Source organism: Ceratotherium simum, chromosome 20, assembly GCF_057802395.1.
Source record: "Ceratotherium simum simum isolate JZ-2026a chromosome 20, ASM5780239v1, whole genome shotgun sequence".
Lineage (NCBI taxonomy): Eukaryota > Metazoa > Chordata > Mammalia > Perissodactyla > Rhinocerotidae > Ceratotherium > Ceratotherium simum.
In genome coordinates, this window is record NC_141919.1 from 56,408,483 (window position 1) to 56,422,892 (window position 14,410).

Sequence of the window (14,410 nt, forward strand, 5' to 3'; positions counted from 1 at the left end):
TGGCCCAGGTTATGGTGTATCTTGGTAAATGCTCCACGGGTGCTTGAATAGAAAATGTGTGTGCTGCTGTTTTGAGGTGGATCGTTCTGTAATTGCTGATTAGCTCTGCTATTTGAGTCCTCAGGAACCCGGGGAAAGGCCTGTGGGAGGCTTGGGCGACGACTCTGGTTGTTCCCTGGCTCGGGCCGAGAGAGCAAACCTCTTCTTGCCCCTTGGGTCCTGACAACTCTCCGCGGAACAGCCTCTACAGCCCTTGAACGTGGCCCTGCAGGGCTGAGCGCCTGCGCGGGCGCCGCCATATCGGCGCCTGAGCGCGCGGGGCGGGCGGGGTTTAGCAGCGCGGCCCCGAGGCCGCCTCTGAGCATGCGCACACCGGGCGGCGCCTCGGGAACCCGCGGGGCCGGGGAGGGAGCGAGAGGGAGGAAGTGGGTCCCGGTTTAGTTCTTGTGATTATATGGGCCCCCTGAGGTGAATGCCCGCCGACCTGAGAGGACGTGGGTGAGGGGAGGTGAGTGCGGGGGTGGGAGCGTCGGGGCCGAGTGCAGAAGCGTCTTGGCTGTCCGTTGGAGCAGTCGGGTCAGTGATGGGGTCGATCAGTGGGTGGAATAATGGGGTCGGTGTGGTCCTGATGGTGGATCCGCGGGCGGAGAGAGGGGGTCAGTGTGGTCCGTGGGGGAAGATAACCGTGGAGACTGAGTGTTGAGGGATCTGAGGGATGCGTGATGCTAGATCTTAATTGATTTCCTCTTTTAAGCTTACCGGTTTGTGTTTCTGATTTATTATCATGGTATATTTTGCTAGAGATTTGAAAAATATAATGCTGTGGGGTTGCATATGTGTTTCCAGTTACCTTATTTAGATTCCTTCGGTATCTAGATTAGTGGCTACTTTGTCTTTCTTAGTATAGTATTTATGTCATTTGTCTTTTTTTTATTATCAGACATCTTAAGGTTTATTTCATTGACCATTTTGAAGTACCAGTTGTGTTTATACTCCCTACTCTTTTTATATTAACTTTATCTCTTTTTCTTTTTAGATACTTTTTTTGTCTCCTTTTGATGTAAATTGTCATTCTTTCCCTTATTTTCCCAGTTTTATACTGGATACTTTAGGGGTATAAAGTTTCCTCTAAATACATCCTTATCTATGAAATGTATAATTTCAATTTGATGTTCCACTTTGATTCTGAGTTATTTAGGAGAGTTTCTTCATTTTCAAATTATTAAGATATGTTTTAATAGTTTATTTTTATTTTTTTTGTGAGGAAGACTGCCCCTGAGCTAACCTCTGTTGCCAGTCCTTCTCCTTTTTGCTGAGGAAGATTGGCCCTGAGCTAACATCTGTGCCCATCTTCCTCTATGTTTTGTGGGATGCCGCCACAGCATGGCTTGATGAGCCGTGTGTAGATCCGTGCCTGGGATCTGAACTTATGAACCCCAGACTGCTGACAGGGGTTTGCGGGAATTTAACCACTACACCACTGGGCCGGCCCTTAATAGTTTATTTTTAATTTTGTTGTATTGTCATAAAATATGGCTTGCAAAGTCTCAACTTTTAAAAATTTATCAAGATTTTCTTTGAAGCCAAGTTACCCAATGAACTTTGTTCAATGGATATAAGAGAAAGAGTGTATTTTCTGTTTGTATGGTGCAATGTTCTCTTTATGCATATTAATATAGGCTGTTTGTATTTTTCAAATCTTCTTTCTCTTTCCTATTTGTGGTCTACTTGATTCATCACATTCTGAAAGAGATAGAATAATAATCTTTCCCTAACCCTAACCCTTTGTAGTTCTATGTGCTTTTTTGCTAGTTTTTTTTGTGTGTGTGTGAGGAAGATCAGCCCTGAGCTAACACCCATGCCAATCCTCCTCTTTTTGCTGAGGAAGACCGGCCCTGAGCTAACATCTATTGCCAGTCCTCCTCCTTTTTTTTTCCCCTTTTTCTCCCCAAAGCCCCAGTAGATAGTTGTATGTCATAGTTGCACATCCTTCTAGTTGCTGTATGTGGGACGCTGCCTCAGCAAGGCTGGACAAGTGGTGTGCCAGTGTGCTCCCGGAATCCGACAGGGCTGCCAGTTGCAGAGCACGTGCACTCAACTGCTAAGCCACGGGCTGGCCCCCTTTTGCTAGTTTTATTTGTGTGTTAGGGGGAGAGGCATACATACACGTAAAGGGTAGTGCATTTTATATAATTTTTTTCATTTATTGGATGCTATTATTAAAGGATCCCTCTTTTCAACAAAACGCACTTTTAATCTTGATTTCGCTTTGATATTTATATTGCCATCGCTCCTTTCACTTTTCTTGCATTTGGATGATGTATCTTTGCCCAGGGCTTTATTTTATATTTGTATTTGTCTCATTGCTTAGGTTAACTACTTGTAAATAATAGATACGTTTTGGTTTTTTCAAACCTAACCTATAGTCTCTGTTTGTCAATAGGATAATTTACCTCTTCAGTTTAGTGGAGTAATGATTTATCTGACATATACCTTCCATTTTAATGTTTACTATTTATTTTAACTCATTATTTTCTGCTTTTCCTTTTCTTTTTCATAGTTTCATTGGAATGATGAAATTTCTGTTCATTATTTCCATTCTACGCCCCATATAACTTGTTTGTTCCTGAGATATTTAGAAATGTTTTGTCGTAGAACACTATTAATTTTCCCTTTAATGGTCTCCTTATCACATCATCATTGTCCTTTTTTATGTTTATACATCTCTTGCAAAAATTATTGCCAAACAGTATTTTTCTATTTGAGATTTTGTCATATGATTAATTTTACATTTGTTTGGAATACGTTTTTAGATATTTTCTGCAGATAAAGATAGAGATACTCCGCAAGTGCTTTTATTTCTGAAAATGTCTGTCTCTGGCCCTAGCAGAGAAGTGGTCTTTTAGATGCTATTTCGGATATCATTTAGCTTTCATTACTGCAGATGAGGCATCTTGATTTTCTTAACTTTCTCCGTAAATAATCTGTTCTTTCACACATGCTTTATGTTTACAAGTGTTTTAGATTTTTAAATTTATCTTTAAAATTCAAGAATATCCCCAGATTTGTTCATTGATTGGGTTCCTTCCTCTGTGTGTGTGTGTGAAGATTGTGGGGAAGGCTAATGGTACAGGCCTAGAGGTGTGGGTGGTGCCAGGTGTGGGGGTGCTTTCTCAGGGCCCGTTGCAGGTACAGGTGTGTCTGGGACTGGGGCTGTTGGGATTACTGATGGAGATGCACGGTGGGTAGTGATAAAGGTGTGGAGGCCAGTAATGGGGGCATGTGATATTGTGGTGTAATAGGAAATATATATTTTGGTCTTTGTCCACGGTTCTCAGCACATAGTTCCCAAAAACTTTGTAATTTCCTAAGTGAGAAGAGCTATAAGGGCATCTTTTGTTCCTGGCACCTGAAATAGCTCCAGAGGGATAAAGGTGAAATAGGTGTTTTTCGTTATTCATAGTAAGTTGCTTTCAACCACACGTGAGTTTGTGTTAATTAAGTGATTTTTGGAAAGCCCCTAGGTAACCACTGGATGGGGGCTGGTTGCCAGAGGAACCAACTGTGCGATTAGAGGGTGAGAACTTGAAACTCATCCTCGGGCTGGATGTTGAATCAATCACCAATGGCCAATTATTTGATCAATCATTTGTACGTAATGAAGCCTCCACAAAAACCCAAAAGGATGGAATTTGGAGAGTTTCTGGATTGAACACGTGGAGATGCTGGGAGAGTGGTGCACCCCTTCTCACATCCCTTGTGCTATGCATCTCTTCCATCTGGCTGTTCCTGAGTTATATTCTTTTCTAATAAATCGGTAATCTTTTTTTTAAAGATTTTATTTATTTATTTTTTTCCCCCCAAAGCCCCAGTAGATAGTTGTATGTCATAGCTGCACATCCTTCTAGTTGCTGTATGTGGGATGCGGCCTCAGCATGGCCGGAGAAGCGGTGCGTGCCTGGGATCCAAACCCGGGCCGCTAGCAGCGAAGCGCGTGCACTTAACCGCTAAGCCACAGGGCCGGCCCAATATAAATCGGTAATCTAATAAGTAAAATGTTTTCCTGTGTTCTGAGAGCTGCGCTAGCAGATTAATGGAACCTGAGGAGGAGGTCCTGGGAACCTTTGATTTATAGCCAGTTGGTCAGAAGCATAAGTAACAGCCTGGGCAAGTGATTGGCATCAGAAGTTGGGGTGGGGGCAGTTTTGTGGGACTAAGCCCTTAACCTGTGTGATATGATGCTAAGTCCAAATAGTTGGGTCAGAATTGTGTTACATTGTAGGACACCCAGCTAGTGTTGCAGAATTACTTGGTGTGGGGACCCCCTCTCCCTTCCCCCCAACACATAGCACACAGTTGGTAGCAGAAGTGTTGAGAGTCGAGGAAAAACACACAGGAGGAGTTTTTCCTTTGCAGGGCATAGGGCTGATTGGTGGAGAACCAGGACCTTCAGAGTAGAGGTGTTGGAGGCTCTGTGTCCGGGAACTGTAGAATGAATGATTTGGGGCCTGTGGGCAGCAGGACGTGGGGACCAGTGATTCTGAGGTGTGAGTCACAGCTCCTGGCGGGAGGTCAGTGTTCGGCATTTGACAGTCATAGCGGGTGGAGGAGCGGGAGTGAGGATTAGGTGCCCGGGTTGGTGATGACTTGAAGGGCCTGTGAAGTCAGATAATGTCTGGTACAGTAATTGCCTTCTCTGTGGATTACTGATTTTCTAATAATAGCAATGGCTAATATTTAATTGTAATTGTAATATTATGTGTCACACATGGGCCGAGTGCTTGTCAAGTGTCATAAAATAGGTTTGTTTATTTAAAAAGTGTAAAGATGAGGAAACTGAGACTGAAGGTGGCAGAGCTGGGGTTCACGAGTACATCGATTTGGCTCCACACCTCATATATTTCCTCGTGCCACCCTGGTCCGTGCTGTTCTGTGCACTCTTGAGAGGATGGCTGAGTGGCTGTCACTGTGTGGCACTCTCTCAGCAGGATCCCCTTGTTTCCACAGAGCCCTGAGATCAGACCACTTAGTTGAGCCTTCAGGATCTCTTTTCAGACTCCAGCCCACCTTGGCCCAGTATCGCTGGCAATCTTTGCACGTTCTCTCAGCTTAGGGCTCCGGGGCAGATCAGAGTGCTGAGATACACAGGTGAGGTCCAGTGTGAACGTGCCAGTCAAGGAGAGCTTGTCTCAGGGGTCCCAGATTCAGCTCAGATCCTGGCTTTGTAGGAATGTGGCAACTCCTGTGAGGCAGGAGGTCGAGTCCCAGAGCAGGAATTTTCTCAGAGCTGGACTTGCTAAAACAAAGCATAATCCTTGTAACAAAGCATGGTGTGAACAGTGTGTGAAACAGTACAGATGTTTCCTGTAGTGAGAGAGATTTTCTTTTTGTTTTTATTATAGAAAATTTCAAACATACGCAAAAGTTATAATGAACTACCATATGCTTCCATCACCCAGTCTCAGTAATATCAACTGTTTGCCAATGTTGTTCCACCTGTTCCCTTCCCCATACTTTGTTTGGGACACAATATTTTAAAACAAATCGTGGATACCATATCATTTCACCCACAAATACTCAGCGTGCAAGTCCAACTGATGTGGACATTTTTTTTTTGCATAACCACCATGCCATTACCCACCTAACAAAAGTTACAGTAACTCCCTAATATCATCTGATACTCAATCTATAGTCAGATTTCTCTGATTATCTAAAAAAATGACTTTTTAAACTTTTTACTATGAAAATTTTGAAAATGCAAAATTAGAGCAAATAGTATAATGAACCCCTATACCCATCAATCAACTTCCACAATTATCAACCCATGCCCAATTGTCTGTCATCTATACCTTCCCTCCCCCCCCATTTTTTCTCTTCTGATGGATTATTTTGAAGCAACTCTCAAACACTGTGTCATTTCATCCATAAATATTTCATTATATAAATCTAAAAGTAAGCACTTTTAATAAAAATAGCCACAATGCTGTTATACCTACAAAAATTATAATACATTTTAAAATGTCATTTTATGTGGATTGGGTTGGTAGGTAGATTTAGAGACTTGATCAGATTCAAGTTCCTTTTGTGGTTTTTTTTTTGGGCAAGACTGCTTCCCAGGTGGTATTGTATACTTCGAGGCTCATAACGTCGGGTTATCTCTTTCTGTGATGGAGCAGCCGTTGATGATTGTTTCCTGGATCCACTATTTCATTAAGGGTGCAAAATGGACATTTCCATTTCTACCATTCTTTCATTTATTAGCTGGAATAATTACATGAAGAGAAAAGGAAACTCCTTCATGAAGTGTTTGGTTACCCGAAGGTACAGCTATATAGGAAAGGCAGCAGAAATGCTTGACTCTTCCGTTTTTTTACAAGTTTCAAAAATAATGATTTGATTCCCTAACAATTTCCAAAGGTCCTAGAAATGTTCTCTATCTTGATCTGGATGGCAAAGGCACATATGTGGAAAATAGAGAAAAATGCTGTAATATTTATGTACTTTATATAAGTTATACCACAATAAAAAAATTAACAAAAGAGTAACCAAAAATGTTGTTTATATTAGAAAAGTGTATTTAATCAGAATACTTCTATAATGAAAGTTCAAAACAAAAGTAAATTTTAAAAGTCTGTCATGATGGGGCAGGCCCTGTGGCTTAGCAGTTAAGTGCGTTTGCTCTGCTGCTGGTGGCTCAGGTTCAGATCCCGGGCGTGCACCGAGGCACCGCTTGTCAGGCCATGCTGTGGTGGCGTCCCATATAATGTGGGGGAAGATAGGCACAGATGTTAGCCCAGGGCTGGTCTTCCTCAGCAAAAAGAGGAGGATTGGCATGGATATTGGCTCAGGGCTAATCTTCCTCACACACACACACACAAATAAATAAAAATAAAAGTCCGTCAGGAAAAAATATTGGGGAGGCCCAGGTGGTAAAAGGGTCACAGTGGCCAATGTGTGAGCCTCAGCTGGAAGCTGCTCCTAAACAAAACTGCAAGAAAAAGTGTTTCTGAGATGATTGGGAAATTTTGAGTATGAGCTGAATGTTAAAATTATATAGAATTATTATTAATTTTCTCAGGCATGATAATGATCTTTTAGGAGATTTTTCTGATGTATTTAGGCCTGAAGTGTCATGACATCTGCAGCTTTCAAATGGTTCAGCAAAAAAAGTGTATCTGTATTAAATATATGTGAATTTACATGTGACTGTGTGTGTATAGAAAGACTAAGCAAATATGGCAAAATACTAATTGTTGAAACTAGGTGGAGGGTGTATGTGTGTTTCTGGTACTAATCAGTCAACTCTTTATGTTAGAAAACTCATAAAAAATTGAAAAACAGTGGCCTCAGTCAATAAGTGACTTGGCTCAGGTCTTAAGATTTGTTGTTAACTAGAACCAAATCCACTTCCTACATTTAGTCAAGACAAAATTTCTGTTGAAAGTTTCCTTTTAAGAACTGTAAGCAAAGGAGAACTGTGAAAAAGCTGGAAATCTCCCTTTTTGGTCTTGCCTGTAGATGTGCTCACTACTTGGGATGGGCTGGTCACAGAAGCTCAGTGCAAAATCATTATATTCTTTAAAAATAGTTACTTTGTTTTTTACTAGGAAATAAGAAGAATATAAACATCAAAATTACCTAAAATTTTACCATCAACCAAATATTATATCTGTTAACATGTTACTATATTTCCTTCCAGATAATTTTCTCTGTGCATGTGCATGAATGCATTTGTGTATGTGTATATTCGTGTATGTGTGCATGTGTACATACACACATCATTCATTGACAGTGGAATGGGGGGCCGGCCCGTGGCTTAGCAGTTGGATGAGCACACTCTGCTGCTGGCAGCTGGGTTCTGATCTGGGGCGCACCGTCGCACCGCTTTTCTGGCCATGCTGAGGTGGCGTCCCATGTACAGCAACTAGAAGGATGTGCAGCTATGACATACAACTATCTACTGGGGCTTTGGGGAGAAAAAGGGGGAAAAAAAAAAGAAGGATTGGCAATAGATGTTAGCTCAGGGCCGGTCTTCCTCAGCAAAAAGAGGAGGATGGGCATGGAAATGTTAGCTCAGGGCTGATCTTCCTCACAAAAAAAAAAAAAAGGGGGGGGGCCGGCCCAGTGGTGTAAGCGGTTAAGTGCGTGCGCTCCACTGCGGCAGCCCGGGGTTTGCCGGTTCAGATCCTGGGCACGCACCAATGCACCGCTTGTCGGACCATGCTGTGGCGGTGTCCCATAGAAAGTGGAGGAAGATGGGCATGGATGTTAGCCCAGGGCTAGTCTTCCTCAGAAAAAAGAGGAGGATTGGCGGATGTTAGCTCAGGGCTGATCTTCCTCACAAAAAAAAAAAAAAATGTTGAATCGTACTGTTTGGTACATTTTTCTTTTTACTTTGCATTTTAACATATTATTCTACAATAGTTTAATTATATATTTATGTCCCTTGGATGTCCTATAAAGTATTTAAGCAGTCCACAATTTTGGGTATTAAGATGTTTTAGCCCTGTTTTTGTTACTTGCTATTCTGTGGTAAAACTCATGCATTTAAGTCTTTGCGCAATGCAGGATGATTTTTTATGATGTAGTTCTAGAAGTAAGTTTTTGGGTTGGGTCCGTGGACACTAAATGATGTATGTGTCCTTGTTGACATCGGCACACTTCCTTCTCTCATCTGCCCCTCTGTCTGTCTGTTTTCTCAGATCTCTGCCTCTTTCCCAGAAGAGCTGGAAATGACCAAGTCCCTGGTGAGTTCTTATTTGTTTATATATTTTTTTGTTGCTTTCTTTATTTTCTAGTGGATTTTAGGAAGCATCTAATTCCCATATAGTAAGATGGACAAGTATGAATAAATAAAAACTAAGATCAGAGAAAATAAGGAAGAGACTATCAATTCCAAGTCAAACTGGGAATATAGATATACGTGAGTTGTGTGGTTTCACACAGTTACGAAGTTTGAACTGTAAAATTGTCTCTGATCTTCCTGAAAGGCATGGCAATAATGGAAATGAGATACATGGTTTATATTGTTGACAAGTAATTTATTTCATCTATAGTAAAGATTTCCTGGTTCTTGATGTCTGAGAACATTTTTGATAGATCTTCAGATGGATGGAGACAGAACAGTATCTTCAGCAACAGCCCTGTTAGAAGTGCACTAACGGGATTTCTGTTGTCTTATAGACCAGTGCTTCTTACTCTTGTGCATGACTTCGGGATCTGATTTAGTAGGGCTGGAATTCCCATGGATGTTAATGCTGCTTGTCCGAGGACCACCTTGTGAATTAAAGTTTTGAGGTTTTATTATGAGTGGGTGTTGAATTTTTTCAGATGCTTTTTCTGCATCAATTGACATGATCATGTGATTTTGCTTCTTTAGCCTGTTGCTGTGGTAGATTACACTGATTGATTTTCAGATAATAAACCCCACTTGGTTTATTGCTAATATTTTGTTAAGGATTTTTGTATCATATTTATGAGGGATATTGATCTATTTTTTCTTTCATTATTGCTATGTATGGATGAAAATCCCAACTCTCCACTTGGCTTTTTCCCACACCACCTGGTTGGAGTGTGAAGGGGCATGTCTGTTCAGCCAGGCAAGTGTGGGAGTCTAGGCTGCCCATGGGGTCTTTGCTAATGGGTGAGGGGACAGGCCCAAAGTTGGTTGTTTGTTGGTTCGTTGGTTTAATCTGTTGTGTTTGGCTGGAGTATGTTTTACCTGAAAGTTTTCTTTCTAGGTTGCCACTTTCCTGGTCTTTTAGCTACAGAGAGCAGACTTTTCTTTGAGCTTTTTTTGTGTGCACTTGGTGTTTCTGGGTTGTAGGCTTTTTCTAGCTCCTTGTTCAGAGTTGAATAAGGTGGTAGACTTCAGGGAACTTATGCTGTGTAATCCCTTTGTCCCTGAGATCCCTAGCCAGTTTGCCTTTTCTCCTTTACCTTTCAGAGTCTTCTTATGTTTATTTTATGGATAATGTCTGTGGTTTCCAGATATACTTAGTGAGATGAATAGAGACAAATGCATCTACTCATTTCCAGAATTGGAAGTCAGTTTATTGATTTTTTTAAAGAGGACTTATTTATATATTAAGCATAGTCTTATATATATATTTTCAATTATATTTACCTCTTTGTTCTTTGCATTTTAACTTTTAAAAGTAAATATTTCACTTTGAATATCATGGAAGTTATACTTGTATTTACTCAAATAGTTCTTTGAGGCTTCATAGAAAAAACATTTGTCAATGCCCCCTTACCCCTCAAATTTCAGCTTATGAAAGGTTATCATTCTGAACTCAATTGAACTAATTCTTTTAATATTTACTTTTGTATGTCTACATAACATGTTTATATTGGTACCTCTTTGCTTTCAGTTTTAGGTATTATCTACTGACTTAACACAATGGAAAATAGGGATTTAACTCTCTTTCAGACACTTAGGCCCTCAACACTCACCTGCACATTTCTTATGTCCCCTCCTTCTAGTATGGGTATATCGTAATTTTGGGTAAATCAATAGAATGTATTTATTATGATGATTGTTTTAATTATATTCACAGCTGGACCATTTACTTTACCTTTTGTGCACTACTTTTTGTTTTACCTGGAGTTAATAATTGGTTTAATCATTTGTTTCATTTTCCAGATACATATCAGTAATTCAACTCCACATTCTTCCAGATATATTCTCAATCTGTTAAAATATATTAGATAATAGTCACGGTAACCACAAACGTTAATATAATGCTTACTATATGCCAGGCACTATAAGTTCTCTCTCTATTAACTAATTTAATTACAACCTCTATCAGGTATCTATAATCATTATCCTCATTTTACAAAGGAGGAAACAGATCCACAGAGAGCTTAAGTAACCTGCCCAAGATCATGCTGCCAGTAAGTAGTGAAGCCAGGAGTAAAACCCAGGCAATTTGGCTCCAGAATATAGGCTATTCATTTCAGCTCTAGAGAAACTTCTCTTAGAGTCTTCAGCCTGCTCACAGTTGCTCTCTATTTGATTCTCAGCTATTTATTGACTTGGGAACTCCCTTTGGCATGATACTAGGAATTCCTTTCATGTCTCTCAAGTGTTGGATCTCCTATTTTCTGGCTCTTTCTTAATTTATGCTTTCATTTTTAGAGCATATCATCCAGTAGCTCTCTAGAAAGTGTGTGTGGGAAGCAGATTTTTTGAGACCTTGCACATCTGGAAATGTCTTTATTTCACCCTCAGTAACTTCATAGCTTGGTCGGCTGTGTAATTCTAGATTGTAAATCATTTTTACTCACAATTTTGAAGCCATTATTTTTTACTTTTACAATCCCATTTTCTCTTACTTGATGTGGTAGGCAGAATAATAGCCCCCAAAGATGTCCATGTTCTAATCCCGGGAACCTGTGAATGTGTTACTTTGCAGATGTGATTAAATTAAGGATCTTGAGATGGGGAGATTATACTGGATTACCTGGGTGAGGCCAGTGTAATCACAAGGGTTCATATAAGTGAAAGAGGGAAGTAAGAGAGTCAGAAACAGGGACAGATTTGAAGATGCTACTCTGCTGGCTTTGAAGATAGAGGAAGGGGCCGTGAGCCTCTAGAAGTTGGATAAGGCAAGGAAATGGATTCTCCCATAAAGCCTCCAGAAGGAATGTAGCCGTGCCCACACCTTAATTTTAGCCCAGTAAGACCCATTTTGAACTTCTGACCTCCAGAACCGTAAGATAATAAATTTGTGTTATTTTAAGTGTGCAGTAATTTGTTACAGCAGCAATAGGAAAATTACAGATTTTGATATCTGGAAGTGGGATGCTGCTGTAACAAATACCTAAAAATGTGGAAGTGGCTTTAGAATTTGGTAATGAGTACAAGCTGTAAGAATTCTGAAGAGCATTATAGCAAGTGCCTAAATTTCCTTGAACAGACTGGTAAAAGAAATATGGATGTTAATGACTCTGCTGGAGGACTCAGAAGGAAGTGAGGAGCACAATAGAAAAAATCTATATTGTTTTAGAGAATACCTAAATTATTACAAACAGACTATTGATAGAAATATGGATGTTAAAGGTGCTGCTGGGGAAGACTCAGAAGGAAATAAGAATGTGTTACTGGAAACTGGAGGAAAGGGTGTCCCTGCTACATAGTGGCAGAAAACTTAGCTGAATTTTGTCCTGTAGTTATGTGGAAAGCAGATTTGTCAATGCTGAACTTGGATTTTTCTCTGAGGAGATTTCCAAGCAAAGAGTTGAAGATGTAGCCTGGTTTCTTCTTCCTGCTTATAATAAAATGTGAGAGTTAAGAGAAAGATGGAGGGAAGAACTGTTGAGCAAAAAGGAACTGGAGTTGATGATTTGGGAAGTTTTTAGGCTGTCAAGATTCCAAAAGATGCTAAAATTAGTTTCACTGTCAGAAAAGTGTGCTCTTGAGAGAAAGCCAAGGGTGTGGATAGATGCTTTATGTATTTTTCTAGGTTTTTAGGTAATTAGCAGGAGGAATAGGGTGGAATGCACTTACTCCATTTTTTTAGAGTCGGAAGTCTCAATCTCTAACTTGAATATTTAGTCCATTTACATTTAATGTAATTACTGATATATTTGAATTTATATATGCCACCTTACTCTTAGTTTTATATTTGAAACATCTGTTTAATATTATTTTTCCATTCCTTTCTTGACCTTCTTTTAGAGTACTCAAAATTTTATTTTTCCCTTTGTTAACTTGTTTTTTATATATTCTTTTATTGTTACGCTAAATATTACAGTATCCTTCTTTAGCTCAGTATTGTTTTACCCCCTTCTCAATAGTTCTAGGATACTAAAGGACCTTAATTCCATTTACTGCCTCTCACTTTTGCATTATTATTTTCATGTATTTCAATTCTTCATATGTTTTAAACTTCACATGATATTACAGTTACTGTTTTGCATAGTCAGTATTTGCAGTTTTATAAAGTGGGATTTGAGGAGCTTCTTGAATCTTTGGGTTGATGTCATTTACCATCACCTTTTCAAATATTGTTTCTGCCCCATATTTTCCCTCTTTATCTTCTAATACTCCAATATGTTATTCTTTTTCACTGTGTCATACATGTGACACATGTCACATACTCTTGTGTTTATTTTCATTAAAAAACATCTCTGTGCTTCAGTTTGGATATTTTCCATTTACTTGTCTTCCATTTCAGTAATTCTGTATTCTGCTGTTAAACCTATCTCAGTTCTTAATTTTAGATATTGAGTTTTTCAATTTTTGAATTTTCATTTGATTCTTTATTATAAATTCCAATTCTCAAATGAAAGTCTCCTTCTCGCCTAACTCCAATTCCCTGTAGAACTGTTTCTATGGAATATATTTTTTCTCTGGTTTTGGATATTTGGCCCTGTCTTTTGGTGTGCATATGATTTTTTTTTTTATTGTGTCAAACAGTGTATAAAGCATTACAGAGGATCTGGATGATGGTATCTTTCCCAACAAAGGATTCATCTTTCCCTTTGTTAGCAGATAGAGTGGAGGATGAACACCTTTATCCAGTCAAGCAGTGTTGAGTTGAATCAAGGCTAAGTTGAAGCCCTAATAAGACTTAGTCTACCTCTAGTTCACCCTGGCCGTCCAGGGTTTTCTGCTGAGAGCCCAGTTTGTCCTCTGTGGATATTCCTCCTGCTTAATGCCCAACTCTGTTTTCTTACCAGACCACTAAAATTTTGCTTTGCTTTTCAGAGGCTATCTGCTTAAGTTTTTAGTCTTCTGCCCATACAGCCCTAGAATTCTGCAGATGTCCTGAGGGGAAAACTGGCCATGTGTTTCAGTTCTCCTGGTTTTTGTTTCACCCAACAGCAGCCTTCTGCTGGTTCAAAGCTGGATTTTCACCTTTTGCCCACAACCAGAGTTGGTAAATACTCCCCGTGTAAGAGTGGCTGCCTACGTCAGCTTACATCTTCAGTGTTCTCTCCAGAGTCTTAGTCCCTAACAGCTTTCCGGTGCTTTCAAACAGATGCTTTCACTATTTCATCTGGTGCTTATAGTTATTCTCGGAAGAAACACCACACTGCCATAAGCTATTATATCCCATTTGGAAATGGTAGTACCTCAAAAGAGCCCCCTTCACATACCATACAGTTCGCCCATTTAAAACGTACGTTCAGTGATTTTTAGTATATTCACAGAGTTGTGTGACCATCATCGCAGTTTTAGAACATCTTCTTTAACCATCCCCCTCTAAACTCATACCTTTTAGCTATCACTCCCTGATCGTTCCATTCCCCCTAGCCCTGGGAAACCACTAATCTTCTTTCTGTCTCAATATTTTTGTCTGTTCTGGACATTTCATATAAATGGAATAATACAGTGTGTGGCCTTTTGTGACTGGCTTCTTTCACTTAGCATGTTTTCAAAATTCCTTTACATTGTAGCATA

At 39.9% G+C, this 14,410-nt stretch overlaps 1 protein-coding gene across 1 annotated transcript in view; it reads left to right on the forward strand.

Moving 5' to 3' along the window:
* The first annotated feature begins 413 nt into the window (after positions 1 to 413).
* The window catches only part of ZNF484 (zinc finger protein 484), a 33,069-nt gene continuing 19,072 nt past the window's right edge, over positions 414 to 14,410 (forward strand). The window contains exons 1-2 of the mRNA XM_014797009.2: positions 414 to 508; positions 8,703 to 8,747. Of these exons, the coding sequence (XP_014652495.2) occupies positions 8,733 to 8,747 (15 nt within the window). The 5' untranslated portion in view covers positions 414 to 508; positions 8,703 to 8,732. The remainder of the gene's footprint in view (positions 509 to 8,702; positions 8,748 to 14,410) is intronic.